The 18,653-nt window shown below is 46.3% G+C and overlaps 2 protein-coding genes across 2 annotated transcripts; both read left to right on the top strand.

Moving 5' to 3' along the window:
* The first annotated feature begins 323 nt into the window (after window positions 1-323).
* On the top strand, window positions 324-896 carry LOC123397144 (ethylene-responsive transcription factor ERF025-like). Its single transcript, XM_045091805.1, has one exon. The coding sequence runs from the start codon at window positions 324-326 to the stop codon at window positions 894-896; it is 573 nt and encodes a 190-aa protein (XP_044947740.1).
* Window positions 897-17,425: 16,529 nt separating this feature from the next.
* LOC123398342 (dirigent protein 22-like) lies at window positions 17,426-18,388 on the top strand. The gene has a single exon (XM_045092820.1). The coding sequence runs from the start codon at window positions 17,570-17,572 to the stop codon at window positions 18,101-18,103; it is 534 nt and encodes a 177-aa protein (XP_044948755.1). The 5' UTR covers window positions 17,426-17,569; the 3' UTR covers window positions 18,104-18,388.
* The last annotated feature ends 265 nt before the right edge of the window (window positions 18,389-18,653 follow it).

The raw sequence follows: 18,653 nt of genomic DNA, 5'->3' as shown, positions 1-18,653 counted from the left end.
AGTCTTAAGTCATTAAAAATATTTTTTATTGGTTATTTTTTTATTCATGTCAAAAAATAAAAAACGAGATGAAAGTTAATGCATCACATCTAAGTGTTTTAAATTTTTTTAAGATGACTTATACACCGGAATGGAGGGAGTAGCTTATTGTTGGTAATGCTAGCTAGTATTAACCTTTACATAGGCGAGTTCCTCCGTGCACATTAATTTATCTGACAGCGACTCTTACGTAACAGTGAGAGAAGTGCATATTTCAACCTTAAACTCCTCGGTGAGTCCAATAAGTGAAGTGTGGTGCCGCCATTACCCTAGCTGATCAATCCATGTCTGGGCACGCATCGTCGGGCAAGCACCCATTCTACCGCGGCATCCGGAGCCGGCACGGGAAGTGGGTCTCGGAGATCCGGGAGCCGCGGAAGGCGCGCCGCATCTGGCTCGGCACGTTCCCGACGGCCGAGATGGCCGCCGTGGCGTACGACGTGGCCGCCCACGCGCTCCGCGGGGCCGGCGCGGCGCTCAACTTCCCCGCCTTGGCCGCCACGCGCCCCGCGCCGGCGTTCACCTCCGCGGACGACATCCGCACCGCGGCGGCCACCGCAGCCGCCTCCATGCAGCACGATCGCGCCATCGGCGGCATTGCCCCTGCGGCTGCTGGATCCGGTGGAAGCAGCGCCGCTGCTGCCTCGGCGAGCGGCACGGTCCAGCAGGATCAAGCCGGCATTGGGTTGGACCGGGGCTTCCTGGACGAGGAGGCGCTCTTCGAGACGCCGCAGTTCCTGCGCAACATGGCCGCCGGGATGATGATGAGCCCACCGAGGCTCAGCCCCGACTCCTCCGACGAATCGCCGGACCCTTCCGAGGCTGGGGAGAGCCTATGGAGCTACCGTGATCCGTAGACCGATCGATCATGGCCTCCATGCCATGCCATGGCGTCGCTACTTGCTACTGCTACCGCATGCTACTATTGCTAAACACAACTACGTACGTCTGCCTCATCTCCTTCAGTTGACATGCAGATGTGGGTTCAGCGTCTGCCTCATCTCTTTGTACGTGCTTCCTCCGTTCCTAAATATTATTCCCTTGGTTCTAAAATTCTTGTCCTCATCTTTAAACAAACCTAAGACAAGAATTTTAAAATGAAGAGAGTACTTCTTCCCTTTAAAAATAAATGTGTCAGATTTAGTATTAAATTAGTATAAATTTTGTATTAGATCAACGACACTTATTGTAAGACAGAAGGAGTATACTTTTCTTAGAGGTTTCTCTAGTAATTACATACGGATGTATATATAGACATACTTTAAAATATAGATTCATTTATTTTATGATTCGTACGTAGTCTCCTAGTTAAATCTTTAGAAAGACTTATATTTAAGAATGAGGGAAGTAGTATTTAAAGTATTTATTTTTTCTCAACAATCAAAAATGAGATTTGCTAAAGCATATGTAAATGTATCATAAGTATTGCATATCTAAATCCTATGTCGTTAATCTTACATGGAAATTCGTATGGGTATTTTCCTGTTTATGCTTGATAGAGTGACATAGATGTGCAATTAATAACTAGCATGTGCCCTAGACAAATCCTAAAAAAAAAAAATCCCCCCTTCTGATTAAACTACGTCTTTGGACCTTTTTCTTTTCTTTTGAGAAACGGTGTTTTGGACCCGTGTGGCAACCACAAGGGCAAAATCAAGATTCCAAACCTACCGGCGACTTTTTACAGACACGAGTCTGCGTGATTAGGTGTCCTCCCCTCATTGATTTTCCTCTCCTGGATTTCAGTTGTGGGCCCCTGTGAATTCCAACAGTGTCGCAAAGCTCAGGGGAGGTCGATCTCCCGCTTGGCTCTGCCTAAAATATGCGATCTTCGTTTGTCAGTATATAAAGCTGCAACGAGATGTTTCACAAAAATGTCGAGTGGGTCACGAGGAGGCATCTATGCACTGTTTATGTGGATGTACGTAGTTGTATATATTGTACTTCATCTGTAAACTAGTATAAGAGTGTTTAGATAACTAAAATAGTAATCTAAACACTCTTATATTAATTTACGAAGGGAGTACAATTAAATTTGATAGTAACTATTGTCTCAATCAACTATGATTTTAGCAGATGAAACGTCGTTTTCTTCCCACCATTCACTGACAGCAGCAACCGTAGAAACCTCTAGAAAAAAAAGGACGTTTATTACTGCGATGCGACATCAACCTTTAGTAAATAAAAGTGACAGTGCTGAGCTCACTGTTTGTATTACAAAGTAATGCAACGAGACAGCGGCGGACCCAAGTACAACCAAGGCGCCCACTCAAAATTTTAAATTTCCTTTGTGTTTGTGTATATTTTTTGCAAAAATGATACGTCTACGGGGCTTTACAGGTTGTTCCGGACTCTTGCCAAACTTAATAACCATCGCCCCCTTGATTTTCATGAAGATGGGCCTTCTCCCCAACTGACACCCAATCACAAAATGTCACCTAAAATCAATCATGTAAACTCCTGTAAAATCATGTATTTGTAGCATTGTTGATATTTTTGAAAGGAAAACCTTCAAAATCAGCAACTTTATTGAAGGTGTATCCCTAGTCAAATGATGCGCCGTAGTCAGATTTTTGTCTCGGTCCATCCCTGCAACCAGACCATAACCTACAAAAAAGTGGAATGATAAATCACTTGAACTATTTGGAATATGATATCACAAATTAACAAAGCATCTTAGGAAAAGAAAACTTATAATTAAGTAATGATATTATCAACTCTAGTGATTTGTGGCGGGCACGCACACTTTTAAGCAGAAGGAATGGTGGTTTGGTTAGTTTTTCTTTTACAGTATAAAATAACAATGGTAGTATTGTACTCAAAACGTGGGGTTGCTTAGTTTCCTCTAGCAACATGAACTTCTTTCAGTTGAGTTTCTAGAAATTATGCCCTAACTTGCAAAATATGACTACACTCGTATTATGCGGCCTAAACTTATTGCCCTTGCATAAAAACCTTCCGAAGAAGAGCCCTCCTCGAGTCATGGAAGCAAAATGTCGTCGAAATTCCAGTGGCATGGTATCATTTAAAGGCTTCAAAGAGTCATATATACCAAAGATTTTAATGTCACTGCAAATCATAGGTTAGATGCTAGATGATGAATTAAGGCAGACATAGTTTCACTAGTAGAAAATGACCCATTTGTCCCGGTTTCAGAGGCCCATTAGCCCCGGTTCTGGCACCGGGACTAAAGGGCCGGGGCTAAAGTCCAAAATCTGTAGTCCCGGTTGGCTTACCAATCGGGACAGAATGGCATCCACGCGTCAACATCTGGCAGAGCTAGGTTTTTTTCTTTGAGGGGGGAGGTTGGGGGTTTTGGAGGGTTAATCTAGGGGGTTTTGGAGGGTTAATTTAGGGGGTTTCTCCGTGCTTGGTCGAACAACAAGTTTTCGTAAATATATCCGACGCTACTACATATATACAGTATAACATCTTTTACAATCCCTAACATCATCAACCTCAGATCCAATCACAAATCCACATGGTATTCTCTGTATTTAGGTATGATGTGGTCAAGAAAGAATCTCGCCAATTGCTCTTGAATTGCTCATATGCGATCATGTGTTAGGAGTTCTTCCCGCATCTGCCGGATCTAATTTAAAGAAGGGGGTCAATACATGCATATATATGAATAAAACTCAACACAATTGATGATAATATATAAAATAAAATTATGAATGTTATTTACGTACTTGATATTGTTTCTCAGATAAGCACGCCCGCTCGGAGGCCGAGAGGTGAATGAACTCGCATACGTAGTATGCACATAATTCAGTCCCACCTTCCTGGTACAAGCATTTTACAAGAATAGGGTTCAATCAAATTGATACACAAGCATGGTAATGATATATTGATGAAAATTTGAATCAATTAGAGATGCGCGGAACTAGCTAGTACTACTTACTTTGGGGTGCGTAAATTGCAACTCTTTGTTTAGACCGGGAGCCTTTGTGGTGAACTTCTTCCAAACTCTACGAGTAAAAGAAAATGATTACTGATATCAAGAAATTAACGAAAGTTGCATGTCGATATGGTCCCGGTATTGACTGAACTTACTTCTTGAGCATTGCAATCATGTCCGCATAATACTCGGGATCTTGACGTCTCGAGTCTAAGAAAATTACTTTTGCCCTGTCAAGCTTAATGGATAGCAGAATAAAGTGGTAACTGCGCACGCATTTATAACTCATCAATTACATTACTTAACCTCGAGTAAGCGAAACCGAGTATACAGACAAGATAGCAACACTCACTTGAAGTTGTAAGGAAAGAGTATTTCCCTTTTGTTTTGATTTATAAAGAACGACTTTAGCAAGTTCTCATCGGTCTCTTTGATTGATTTTCGTACCGACCATTCATTTACGACATCTAGGCTAATGAACCCAACGTCGAAGATTCCTTCTTTTTTTAATTCGACGATCTGCAATCCCCATAATATATAGTGAGGATAATTATATATACATGCAATGAACGAGCTGAGCTAGAGACTTAACTATAGAAGTAATACTTACAGACAATAGGAAGTAATGAGTTGTTTGTCGAGGACCGGTTGATTGTATAACTGAAATAACTCCTCAAATTCAACAGGAATCACGGGAGCTCCAATGAATTCGTGCTCTTGTTTCACTGCCATATAGATAGTGTCTTTCCGAGACTCCGAGCAGGTTTTCATGTAATACACATGCAATTTGTGCATCATCGGTGTTAGAGGAGGATGACCAAGTTTGATGAGAGGCTTCCCGTGCACGTATTTATATGTTTATTTTGTTACCTCAGCTGTTTCGAAAATTACATCATCAGGATTGGTACCGGGCGCCATCCCCGGATGATTAGCGACGACGATATCGCTAGACACCTTGAGCGGGAGGCACGATTGCTTCTCCTGTTGGCCGAGCTGGGGAATTTTTTTCCCACTTCTTTGTTTTGCTAACCTTGCATCACTGCTAGTCGCCGGAGCGGCGGTGTCTCTCTTCCTCTTGAGAGAAGGAGGAGGAAGAGGAGGAGGAGTGCCCTGATCACTCGCCGGAGGAGGAGGAGTTCCCTGATCACTCGCCGGAGGAGGAGGAGGAGGCAGAGTGCCCTGATCACTCGCTGGAGGAGGAGGAGGAGGAGGAGGCAAAGTGCCCTGATCACTCACCGGAGGAGGAGGAGGATGCGGAGTGCCCTGATCACTCATCGAAGGAGGAGGAGGCGGAGTGTCCTGATCACTCGCCAGAGGAGGAGGCGGAGTGCCGTGACTCGCCGAAGGAGGAGGAGCAGGCGGAGGCTTCCAGTTTGGAAGCTTGATGTACTCCTTCTGCCATAGACATGTACTCCCCAGAGCATGAACCAGCTTATTCTCCCCTTCACCTGTAGGGTAGTCAAGCTCGAGCTCCTCAAATCTCTCCATTACTTCATCCACCCTCAGTGAAAAGCCATGTGGAATCGGAAGGCAGTGAAAAGTTCCGTTGGAATGAGGAGGTGCAACAGAGCCGATAACAACCTTGAAAGTGAGGTTTCGGCATTTCGTCATAAGCTCGCAATGTTGAGCCTCCGTGATAGTATCCACGGGGTAGCTAGGAGCCTGAAGTCAGGGTGAATGAGCTCCGTGGAAGCCACACTCCTTCTCCGCTCATATGGCGGGGTAGCTTCGTGCCGCTGAGATGGTTGGCCGACAGCTCGCTGGCTCTCAAGTTCCTCTAGCTTTTGTAGTCTTGCATTGATCTTCTGCATGTCGCTCAACTCCTCTTTTCTCTTTCTCTCTCGTCTTCTGTAACCGTCTGCGTCAGGAAACCCAACCTTCCACGGAACGGAGCCTGGTGTCCCTCGTGTTTATCTAGGGTGCTCAGCATTCCCTAGGGCCTCAGTCAGCTCGTCCTTCTCTCTGTCGGGAATGAATGTCCCTTCCTGCGCTGCAGTGATACACTTCTGAAGCTTCTTGATGGGTATTGCAAGTTGCTCGTTCGTCCAACAGCACTTCCCTGTTTCAGGGTCCAAAGTTCCCCCAACCTCGAAGAACCAAGTCCTTGAACGGTCTGGACAGTTAAATGTGTGTGGTTCGACCCCTTTAGCAATCATGTCATTTTCAGCTTTGTCCCACAACAGACGGGATTTGAGGTAGCCACCTGACCCCGTGTGATGGTGATGATGCTTCTTTGCAGCATTGTTCTTGTTTGTCTCTGAAATTTTCTTACTCTTGTCCGATGTCTTGTAGGCGACAAATGCGGGCGAGTGATCTCTCATCTTCTCAAATCGGTCGATGAATTGTGGAGTCTTCCCTTTGTTGACAAACTTTGATTTCAACTCTTTCTTCCACCTCCTGAATAGATCTTCCATCTTCTTAAGAGCACATGCCTTGACCAGTGGCTTTATAACTGGCTTATTCGGATCCTCCTCTGGCTATAGGGTGAAATTTGCCTTCAGCGGGGTCCAAAGATCATCTTTCTGCCTATCGGTGACATAATCACCTTCACGGACGTCGTCGCCCTTAGGCTTATTCCATTGCTTGATGCTGATCAGGATGTTATCCCTAACAATAGCTCCGCACTGAGAAGAAAATGCGTCCTTGGTCTGCTTGGGTAGAATCGGTAGGCCATCGTCCGCGAGTGCTGTGATCGTAAACTTTTCATCCTTGCGCAACCTTCTCTTTGGGCCTCGTCTTGTAACTGACGTTTGGCTCGATCCGGACTTTGCAACAGCTCACTCCTCTGTTCGGTCACTGGAGCCATCATCATGGTCTCCTTATTCCTCCGGCATTCGGTCACCGGAGCCATCATGATCATGTCCTTCCTTCTCCATTGTTCGATCACCGGAGCCGTCATCCTCTCCTTCTAGACCATCGGTGTCGTTCAGATACAAAGAGATCTCACCTCCGTCGCGTATTATCTCACCCAACAACTGTTCTTGTTCGAAGTTTCTTAGATCCATAGTTTCTTCAAATATTACAACATGGCAATTAATATACAAACATGAATGTCCGTCGTCCGGACCGCCTCTCTCATGAATGTCAAACAACGGATTCTATACAAAAAACTTTCTTCTACAAACAAAAAACTTTCTTCTATGAACAAAAAACCGTGTATCGTCACTACTTGGAGGCGTGTGTTTAGTTCATCCATGAAGGAATCTTCGCAAGTCATAGATTCTACAATTTCATCGCTAACAAGTCAGGGACTCAAATTTGAACCGTGTCTCGTCACTACTTGTAGGGGTATCACCAAAATCGGTTAGCAATAGAACATGATCCAATAATGTTCAATTTTTCCCAAGACCCCTACCAAAGATGTTGTACTAAATGTCATCTTAGCTATAGGAGTCCTATTTTGGTACCAATCATGGAGTAAACATCTATCATGATATTCTTATACATAAACAAATGTACATAAAAAATGTCCATAATGAATATTTGAAAATGTACCAAAATGCGTATAGTGAATATTTGAAAATGTACTCAGGGGCGACGGGGACGGCGATGGGCTCGGGGGCGACAGTGACGGCGATGGGTTCGGGGTGACGAAGACGGCGATGGGCTCGTGGGCGACGACGACGACGATGGGCTCGGGGTGACGATGACGGTGATGGGCTCGGGGGCGACGGCGACGGCGATGGGCTCGGGGCAAGGACGGGCTCGGGACGACGGCGATGGCGATGGGCTCGGGGGCGCGGTGACGACGACGGCGATGTGCTCGGGGACGACGACGGGCTCTCGACGACGGCGGCGGCGATGGGATCGGGGGCGATGGCGACGACGATGGGCTCAGGGCGATGATGGGCTCAGGGGAGACAGCGACGGCGACGACGGGCTCATGGAGGAGGCGTGGGCTAGCGGCGACGGGCTCGGGGCGGCGACTAGGACGGGCTCGGGGGCGACGACGACGATGAGGAGAGAAGAGAACGGGGAAATGGGCGTTGGTGGAAATTTAAATAAGTCCCGCCATATATGATAACACCTTTGGTTCCGGTTGGTGGCTGAAACCGGGACCAGTGCCACCCTTTCGTCCCGGTTGGAGCCACCAACCGGGACTAACGGTCAATTTTCAGCAGCCCAAAAGGGCGGGAAGAAGAGACCTTTAGTACCGATTGGTGGCTCCAACCGGGACGGAAGGGTGGTATTAGGTTGGAGCCATCAAATGGGACCAAAGTGTGGTGCTGACCGAGGCCAAATTTTTAGTCCCACCTCGCTAGCCGAGAGAGCTCGCGGGTGGTTGATAAGCGCTGTTGCGCACACCCTATTGAGCTCCTCTCAATGTAGGCTTCCGGGCCTAATGTGTCACTGCCTGTGGGCCTATTGGGCCTTCAGCGGGCTTGAATCCTGGCCCAACCAGCCGGTTGGGTTTCTAGTCTTATTCAGGCCGTGGTGCCAGTAGGTGGCATTTTTTTAAATCTAGTTTTTTTGTTTTGTTTTTTTAATTTATTTAATTTATTTTGTTTCTACTTACTATTTTTCAATGGTTCTTTTGTTTTTAGGTCACAATTTTTTTCAAAATGCACCATTCAAAGTCACATCATTAATTTTCAACAATTTCTGACTTCATTTGGTATTTTTCATGCATTTACTGATTTTTTAACTAAATGACCCTTATATTGGAAAGCACTACAAATGAACTTTGAAAATGTTGAAAGTTGGCATGGTATCATCATTTCGCCCACATAGCATGTGCTAAAAAGTTGAGAGAGTTACGGCAAAAACTGGATGCACTTCGTGTACAAAACGGATAATCTCTTTCGAAGTATGAAGGTTTCATAGGAAAACTCATCTGTTACAAAGGGATTTCATTTTTTTTGAACTTATTTGAACTCCAAACTTTTTGTGTGTTCAAAATGCACCATTCAAAACCACATCATCATTTTTCAACAATTTCCGACTTCATTTGGTATTTTTCATGCATTTACTAATTTTATTTTGAGCTAAATGACCATGAAATTGAAAAACACTACAAATGAACTCTGAAAAGGTTGAAATTTGGCATGGTATCATCATTTTACCCATAAAAGGTTGAGAGGGTTATGGCAAAAATTGGATGCGCTTCATGTACAAATCGGACAATCTCTTTCAAAGTATCATGGTTTCATACGAAAACTCATCTGTTTCAAAAGGCATTTCATTTCTTTACTTTTTCTTCGGTTGTGCTCTTTGCTTATTGTGCCGTAACCATGGATAATATTCATCGTTTAACAGGGTGCTTGGGTTAGCCTTGACTTTAAATGGAGGAATTTCACGAAACTTTTCGTAATCTTCAGACATGTCTGTCTTGCCCTCCAATCCCATGATGTATTTTTTTCCTGAAAGAACTATGTGGCGCTTTGGCTCATCATATGATGTATTCTTTGCCTTATATTTTCTTTTTCTCAGTTTGATAGACATGTTCTTCAGATAGAAAACCTGCGCCACATCATTGGCTAGGATGAATGGTTCGTGTGTGTACCCAAGATTGTTGAGATTCACTGTTGTCATTCCGTACTGTGGGTCTATCTGTACCCCGTCTCCTGACAGATTGACCCATTTACACTGAAATAAAGGGACCTTGAAATTATGTTCATAGTCAAGTTCTCATATGTCCACTATGTAACCATAGTATGTGACCTTTTTCCTATTCTCGTCTGTCGCATCAAAGCGGACACTGCTGTTTTGGTTGGTGCTCTTTTGATCTTGGGAGATCGTGTAAAATGTATTCTCATTTATCTCGTACCCTTGGTAAGTCAATACAGTAGAAGATGGTGCCTTGGCCAACGAGTACAGCTCATCAGAAACATTGTTGTCACCCATGAGATGTTTTTGCAACCAACTGCCAAAAGTCCTGATGTGTTCATATGTAATCTACTCGTCACACTGCTCCGGGTGTTTTGACCGCAGAATATTCTTGTGTTCATCGACATATGGGGTCACCAAGGTAGAATTCTGTAGAACTGTGCAGTGTGCTAGAGACCAAGAATGCCCATACATACATATTATTGAGCCTGCTTCTAGTGTGCCTTTTCCAGTCAGTCTCCCCTCATACCGCGATTCAGGGAGATCAATCTTCTTAAGGTCGGGAATGAAGTCAACACAAAACCCAATGACATCCTTTGTTTGATGGCCCATGGAGATGCTTCCTTCTAGCCTAGCATGGTTACGAACATATTTTTTTAGGACTCCCATGAACCTCTCAAAGGGGAACATATTGTGTAGAAATACAGGGCCCAAAATGACAATCTCGTCGACTAGATGAACTAGGACGCACGTCATGATATTGAAGAAGGATGGTGGGAAAACCAGCTCGAAACTAACAATACATTGCACCAAATCACTCCTTAATAACCTTGGCATGATTTCTGGATCGATCACCTTCCGAGAGATTGCATTGAGGAATGCACATAGCTTCACAATGGCTAATCGGACGTTTTCTGTTAGAAGCCCCCTCAATGCAACCGGAAGCAGTTGCGTCATAATCACGTGGTAGTCATGAGACTTTAAGTTCTGGAACTTTTTCTCTGCCATATTTTTTATTCCCTTTATATTCGACGAGAAGCCAGAGTGGACCTTCATACTGAGCAGGCATTCAAAGAAGATTTCCTTCTCTTCTTTGGTAAGAGCGTAGCTGGCACGACCTTCATACTGCTTTGGATGCATGCCGTCTTTTTCATGCACATGTTGATGTTCCTCCCGTGCCTCCGGTGTATGTTTTGTTTTCCCGTACACTCCCAAGAATCCTAGCAGGTTCACGCAAAGATTCTTCGTCACGTGCATCACGTCGATTGCAGAGCGGACCTCTAGGTCTTTCCAATAGGGTAGGTCCCAAAATATAGATTTCTTCTTCCACATGGGTGTGCGTCCCGCATCGTCATTCAGAACAGATAGTCCGCCAGGACCCTTTTCAAAGATTACTTGTAAATCATTGACCATATCAAGTATGTGATCACCAGTACAGAGGGCGAGCTTCTTCCGGTGATCTGCCTCACCTTTGAAATGCTTTCCTTTCTTTCAACATTGATGGTTGTTCGGAAGAAATCGACGATGCCCCAGGTACACATTTTTCCTGCATTTGTCCAAATATATAATGTCGGTCTCATCTAAATAGTGTGTGCATGCGTTGTATCCCTTGTTTGTCTTCCCTGAAAGGTTACTGAGAGCAAGCGAATCGTTGATGGTTACAAACAGCAACGCATTTAGGTCAAACTGACATGCTTATAGGAAATCTTTTTATCATGACTAGTGTAATCATCATTAGCATCATGGATATTCAGAGAGTTCATACTAAAAATATTACTATCATGCTCATCATTCAAGAAATTCAGATTAAACAATATTACTATCATGCTCATCATGGATATTCAGAGAGTTCATACTAACAATATTCCCTCTAACAATTGAGCACAATTTTCCGAATCATCGTTTTCACGAAAGACAATTAAAATGCGAAGCAATTAAGGTAACCTAAATTCCATTTTTGTAGTTTTCTTTCATAAACCAACCTAATGAAAGAAAAACTAAAAGATTTAATTGCAAGATCTAAAGATATACCTTCAAACACTCACCTCTCCGGCAACGGCATTAGAAAAGAGCTTGATGTCTGTTACGCAACTTTATTTTTTAGACGTTCTTGGGCCTTCAAATGCAAAGTTTTGTAGGACAATAACAAATTTCCCTCAAGTGGGTGACCTAAAGTTTATCAATCCCTATAAGGTGTAGGATGCAGATGGTCTCTCTCAAGCATCCTTGTAATTAAATACAAAAAATTTCTTGTGTCCCCAATACACACAATACAATGGCAAATTAGATATGTGCATTAGTTCGACGAAGAGATGGTGATGCAAGTGTAGCATGTATATATAGGTGTTTGTAATCTCAATAAATAAAAACATGAAGATAACAAATGGAAAACAACGAGCAAAATGATTTATTAATGGTTAGAAACAAGACCTAAGGTTCATACTTTTACTAGTACACTCTGTTAACAATGCTAACATAATAAAATCATATGATTATCCCTCAACTTGCAATAAGGAATCACTCTAAATTTTCTATTAGCGTAGAACATAAAAAAAGTTTTTATAGCCAGCGAACCACCTCAAAGTTATTTTTTTGATCAATCTTTTGAGTTATTTTTATAGGTGTCGCAAACAATTCTATAATTCGTACTAGAATAATATCTGCATAGTTTGAAAAATGACACTGCCGGTGTAGGTCTTTACCCGTCAAACATGGAAAACCGCCTTAAAGAAGCCGCAGTCAATGTCTCCAGTATGATTAATGCTAGACATACGAAAGGCTACGTAGAGATTTTATGGGATGCTGATGTGGATGATTTGTATTGGAAGCCGAAGGTGAAGGGGTCCACCCCCACTGAAAATCAGGGGGGGATTTAGCTTTTAGAAGGTTACGTAAAGCTTTGTAAACTCGTTCGTAGGTTTAGTATTATCACTCTAGTATTATTGGTTAAGAGTAATGCTAGACATACGAAAGGCTATCTAGAGATTTTACAGGATGCTGATGTGGATGATTTGTATTGAAAGCCGAGGGTGAAGGGGTCGGAATTTTTTTAGCTTTTAGAAGATTACGTAAAGCTTTGTAAACTCGTTCGTAGGTTTAGTATTATCGCTCCAGTATTAGTGGTTAAGAGTAATGCTAGACTCCAGTATGAAAACCCATCTTTAAAAAGCCGCAGTCAATGGCCGGACTCAGCTATTATTGGTTAAGAAAAAGTCCATTTTAAACCCTGAACTCGTAGAGGTTCGACGAAATAAACCCCAAACTCGAAATCCCTGTCGATTGCACCCTAAACTATGCAATTCCGGTCTAAATTGAACCCTGGGACTGTTTGTTAAACCAGGATTGCAAATGATGGCCGGGAGATGGAACGAACACGTGCATGCACGCACCACCGTCCACCGCCACCCTGCAATGCAAGCAAGCCAAAGCACGAGATCCTCGATGGCACGCGTGGCACTGGTCGCCGTGTTCACCGTGCTCGCGATGCTGGCCGACTCGGTGTCTCGGTGTCTACTGTTGCTGCTTTCTGCATGTGTTCGACCACCATCGATCTTTCGCCCCTCTTACAGCAGATCGAGAAGATTGTTGATCGAATCATGAATAAAATAATGTGTTGAGCTTAATTTCGTATGATATTATATGTTATAAATAATGATTATAAACTAGTCTCATGCCCCATGTTGATGCTGGAAATTTTAGCAAGTGTTATTAGCGTCTTTGATAATAACATGGCGCATTCGTAATTTTGTAACCTAGTGTCCAGGAAAAAGAAAAACTTCCCCAGGTCAACTTACTGAATCAAGCGATGGTTTTCTGACCACCAGCAAAGGCAACATAACTAACTTGCATATAATTCTTATACGAGATTAAATGAAGATGGTGTGTTCATCCCCTCCAAAGTAACAATCTTTGCAACATGAGTATGTCACCTTGCAGATTATTATAGCTAAGGTCCAGCCTTGAGAGTTGTGAAAGTTTTCCCAATGTGGGAGGTATGTGACCTTCGAATTCATTTTGTGCTAGAGAAAGTATTGTCAGTTAACCTGGGATACGCGCCATTCAGCGAGGATGAGATTTGGCAAGCCAACAAAAGCATGCCGTCCCGCAAGGCGCCCGGCCCCGACAGCTTCACTGCGGAGTTCCTCCGATCCTGCTGGCAGATCATGAAGCATGACCTCCGATGCGTCTTCGACCAGATTTACGCGCTGCGTGGACGAGGGTTTAGCTGCCTTAACCAGGCGCTGATCACGCTCCTCCCCAAGCGCGCCGAGGCCACTGGCCTAGGGGATTATAGGCCCATAAGCCTAATTCACATCGTCCCCAAGGTCCTGGCCAAGCTGCTTTCGATCCGCCTAGCCCCCAAGCTCAACAACCTCGTCGGCACGTCCAAAACACGTTCATCCCCGGGCGAAGTCTTCACGACAACTTCATCAGAGTGCGTCAATCCGCACGGCTATTGCATCAGCTGGGTGCCCCTCGAGTGCTGCTAAAGCTTGACTTAGCACGGGCTTTCGACTCCGTCTCGTGGCCCTTCCTATTTGAGGTGCTGCGATGCCATGGCTTCGGCAACCGCTTCCTTGGTTGGATCGCCCTTCTCCTGTCGTCGGCCAGCACAAAGGTTCTCCTCAACGGCAACCCCTGGACCAGCGATTTGGCATCGCCGTGGACTGCGCCAAGGTGACCCCGTCTCCCCGCAGCTCTTCGTCCTTGCTGTGGATACGCTGGGCAGGCTCTTCCATCGCGCGGTCGAGCTCCGAGTCATGCAGCAGCTGCATCCGCGCCGCGCCATCCCCGCCATATCCCTCTACGCCGACGACGTAATTCTTTCGTGCTACCCGTCGCCGGACGATATCGCGGCGGTGAAGGAGATTCTGCAGCTCTTTGGGAGCGCCTCGGGCCTGCACGTGAACTTCCAGAAGAGCGCTGCGGCCCTCATCCGCTGCGACACCGAGGACGCTGCTCATCTTGTCGCGCACCTGGGCTGCCCCATCGTCGACTTCCCGCTTACTTACTTGGGCATCCCGCTCACACTGCGTCGCCCCACGGCTGCCCAACTGCAACCCGTCATCGATAAGGTCGCTGGGAAGCTGCCCTCCTCGAAGGCCTGGCTAATGAACAAAGTCGGCCGCATTGCCTTCGCCAAGGCTGTCTTGAGCACGATTCCCATTCATCAGCTCCTCGTGCTTGCGCCGCCAAAGAAGACCATCAAACTCCTGGAGAAGATTGAGCGAGGATTTCTGTGGGCTGGCCGCGCCGAGGCCCACGGCGGCAATTGTCATGTCAACTGGCGGCGCTCTGCAGGCCTATCCAGTTTGGGGGCCTCGGCGTCCACGACCTCGAGCACACTAGCCTCGCCCTTCGCATGCGGTGGCAGTGGCTCAGCCGAGTCGATGCTGGCAGGGCCTAGAGCGGCCTAGACCTGCACTTCGCGCCCGAGGAGCGCACGCTCTTCTTCGCCTCTACCACCATGGCTATCGGCAATGGCCAGCGCGCCCTGTTTTGGGAGGACCGATGGATCAACGGGCGTGCAATCCGAGAGATCGCGCCTCTCCTTTTTGATCTCATCCCCAAACGGCGTCGCAAGTCAAGAACTGTTGCAGACGTCCTTCACGAGAACCAATGGGCCGCGGACATCCACGGCATGATTGGCATCCCGGAGATTGGAGAATACCTGCGCCTCTGGCACATGATCGCCGAAACCGTCCTCACTGACGCACCAGACAACATTCGCTGGAAGTGGACCGCGAACGCGAGTACTCCGCCAAGTCCGCATACCTCGCCACTTTCCACGGCTCCGCGAGATGCCAGGCTTGGAAACTTACCTGGAAGTGCTGGGCACCGCCTTGGGTGCGCTTCTTCCACTGGCTTGCCAACCTTGATAGGTGTTGGACGGCCGACCGCCTCGCGAGGCGCAACCTGCCGCACCCACAGCGCTGCCCTCTTTGCGATCAGGCTCCGGAGATGATTCATCATCTTCTCCTGGAATGCCCTTTCAGCCGAGAAGTGTGGCACGAGATCCTCTCATGGCTGCGCCTCTCTTGCCCGCTGCCCAACAACGATGCCACTCTACACGATTGGTGGTGCTCTGCACGGCACGACACCCCTAGGCCTATGCACAAGGGATTGGCTTCCGTTGCTTTGCTCGTCCCTTGGATGATTTGGAAGCATCACAACGGATGCGTGTTTGAGGGTGCCACACCGTCGGTTACCTCCCTGGCGGCTACGATTAAGGAAGAGGCCGGCCTATGGGCCAGAGCGGGCGCCTTGGGGCTCCGGGCCATCTTGCCACAGACATGGGACGCCCACTAGTGTGCATGTGTTCACCTTATAAATATGCCTCCTAGGAGAATTGTACTAAACCCCTTCTTTTCAATACAATGAACCGCAAAAGTCTTTTGCGCTTTCTTGAAAGAAAAAAAATGTATTGTCAGTTCTGAAAGGTTGCCAAAAGATGGTGGAATGGACCCGGCGAAATTGTAGCCGTGAAGCGTTGCCTAACGAAGCTGGGATGTGACCATGAAGCATGTTCTCGCCCAGCGAAGAAAGTATGATTTCAGGGAGGGTATCGCCAATGTCAGGAGGCAATTCCCCTTGTAGCTTATTTGCATACAAGCCTAACGTTCGAGTCCTAGACAGATTAAAGATTGATGGTGGTATTCGACCTGAGAGCCTATTTTCACCTACGGACAATTCCAACATCTTGGGCCATTGCACAAACACATCAGGAATGATCCCCCCTAGTTGATTTTCGGCAAGGCCAAGTTCTGTTAGCTGGGTGGCGTTGCTCATGGTTGGTGGGATGATCCCGGTAAGATTATTCTTAGAAAGTCCTAAGCCTAATAAATTATGGAGCGAACCAATTTTCTTGGGGATTGGACCTTGTAGCATGTTGCTAGAAAGATCCAGAATACGTAGTTTTGAACAATTCATGAGTGAATCAGGATTATCCCATGGAACGAATTGGAGCTTAGGTCAAGGTGGATCAGCTCCTGGAGCAGGTTCAGAGGAGGTAACAGGCCGGAGAAGCCATTGGAGGACAAATTGAGGGCCTTAAGGTACGTCAAGTTCCCAAAAGAGGGGGTGATCTCGCCTGACAAGCTTTGGCCGGGGAGTTGCAGAGCGGCGACATGCCTCGGTTTCAGTGAGCCGCAAATGACGCCCATCCAGTTGCAGTAGTGGACGCGTCTGTTCCAAAATCTTAGGGCACCTGTTAGGACGTGTCTGTCCAGTTGCAGTTGCAGTAGTGGACACGCCTAATGATTCTGCATGGCCCAATCATGCATAATCGTGGTGTATGTCCTATAAAATTATTTTTTCAAACGAAAACAAAAAAAGGGCCGACCCATGAGACGAATCCCGGTTGAAATTTGCTAGGGTTCAATTTAGACCGGGATTTCATAGTTCAGGGTATAATTGGCCGGGATTTTTAAATTTAGGATTCATTCCGCCAGTCCTCTATCAATTCAAGGTTTAAAATAAACTTTTTCCTATTGGTTAACGCACGAGTCCCGCGCCAACCTTGTAGAGCGTGAGCGTGTGTGTGTGGATGGACGAGCGTGTGTGTGGATGCATGGAAAATGCAGACTGCACCACCCAACTATTAGCGTGTTAATTCAGTCATACCTTCACCTACTCCGCGCAGCTTCTTATTCCAAATCAAGACGGACGAAGTCCACGATGACTTGCAAGATCAACTACTCCCTCCGTTCTTAAATATAATCTTTTAAGAAATTTCACTAAAGTCTACATACGGAGCAAAATAAATGAATCTACATTCTAAAATATGTCTATATACATCTGTATGTAGTCTACTAGTGTAATCTCTAGAAAGACTTATATTTAGGAACGGAGGGAGTACTACATAACATATCGCAACATTAAATAAACCCATCTCTGCACCATTGGAAGCATGTAAGATAAACCGAAGACACGGCCAGAAAACCGACACAACTTGCCGTTAAATAGACCCATCTCTGCACCATTGGAGAGCAAGCTGCACAAACCAGAACTCCTCAGGAAGAGCTAAGCAATCGCATCGCATCAGATCACCAACATCCATTCCTAGCTACCTAGCTGATCCCAATGGCAAGCAGCACCGCTCTCTACTGGCTGGCCGCGCTACTGCTCCTCGCGGCCGCCGCGGCGCCGGCGTCAGCGGCGGAGAAGGAGACCCGGCTGCGGGTGTACTGGCACGACGTGGTGAGCGGCGGGCCGAACGCGACGGTGGCGCAGGTGGCGCAGGCCCCGTCATCCAACGCCTCCGCCACCGGCTTCGGCAGCGTGTCCGTCATCGACGACCCGCTCACCGAGGGCCCCAGCCTGACGGGCTCCAGGCTCCTCGGCCGTGCGCAGGGCGTCTATGTCAGCGCCGGCAAGGACAGCCTGTCGCTGCTCATGGCCATGAACTTCGTCTTCGTCGACGGCGCCTACAACGGGAGCAGCATCGCCATCGTCGGCGCCAACCCGGTGAACCGGGCCGTCAGGGAGATGGCCGTCGCCGGCGGCACCGGCGTCTTCCGGTTCGCGCGCGGCTACTGCCAGTTGCGGACCCGCTGGTTCGACGCCAATACCGGCGACGCCACCGTCGAGTACAGGGTCCATCTTCGCCACGACTGATGGATGCATCCTTGTTTCGTGCCCGGTCGGTGCTGTGATCGATAGTCGTTGCTCACATGAGCTCGAGCTAAGAAGAGGACATTGCTTATTTCAATAATTTATTTGGAAATAAATAATACCGTATGATAATATTGATTTTGTCAACATATCAATGTTTGTTGATTTTTCTTTCAAATTTTGTCTTTAGAACCTACTGTTTACCTGAGCTCACATGAGCTCGAGCTAAGAAGAGGACTTACGTTCTTTGAGATAATTTCTTGGAAAGCAAATAATATCGTTTAATAATGTGGTAACGTCTCCTATGTCGCAAATCGTCTACACTGAGCATTTAGCAGTTAGTTTCCCACAAGTGTCTTGCGACTTTCTTTCCTTTTTTCACTATTTTATTTAATGTTTTTTTAAAAGGCTTTCGCCCTGCTATATAGATATAGCAACTACCCGATACATTAAAAATTCCAATGTTGTGACAGACAGCACAAGAATGCCCAAAAAAAGAAAAGAAAAATTAATAAAAAAGAATGACAACACAACCGGCTCGACAAAAAACGAG

Source organism: Hordeum vulgare, chromosome 5H (genome assembly GCF_904849725.1).
Source record: "Hordeum vulgare subsp. vulgare chromosome 5H, MorexV3_pseudomolecules_assembly, whole genome shotgun sequence".
Lineage (NCBI taxonomy): Eukaryota > Viridiplantae > Streptophyta > Magnoliopsida > Poales > Poaceae > Hordeum > Hordeum vulgare.
The sequence above is the reverse complement of the archived record's forward strand: the minus strand, read 5'-3'. Positions and strand labels throughout refer to the sequence as shown.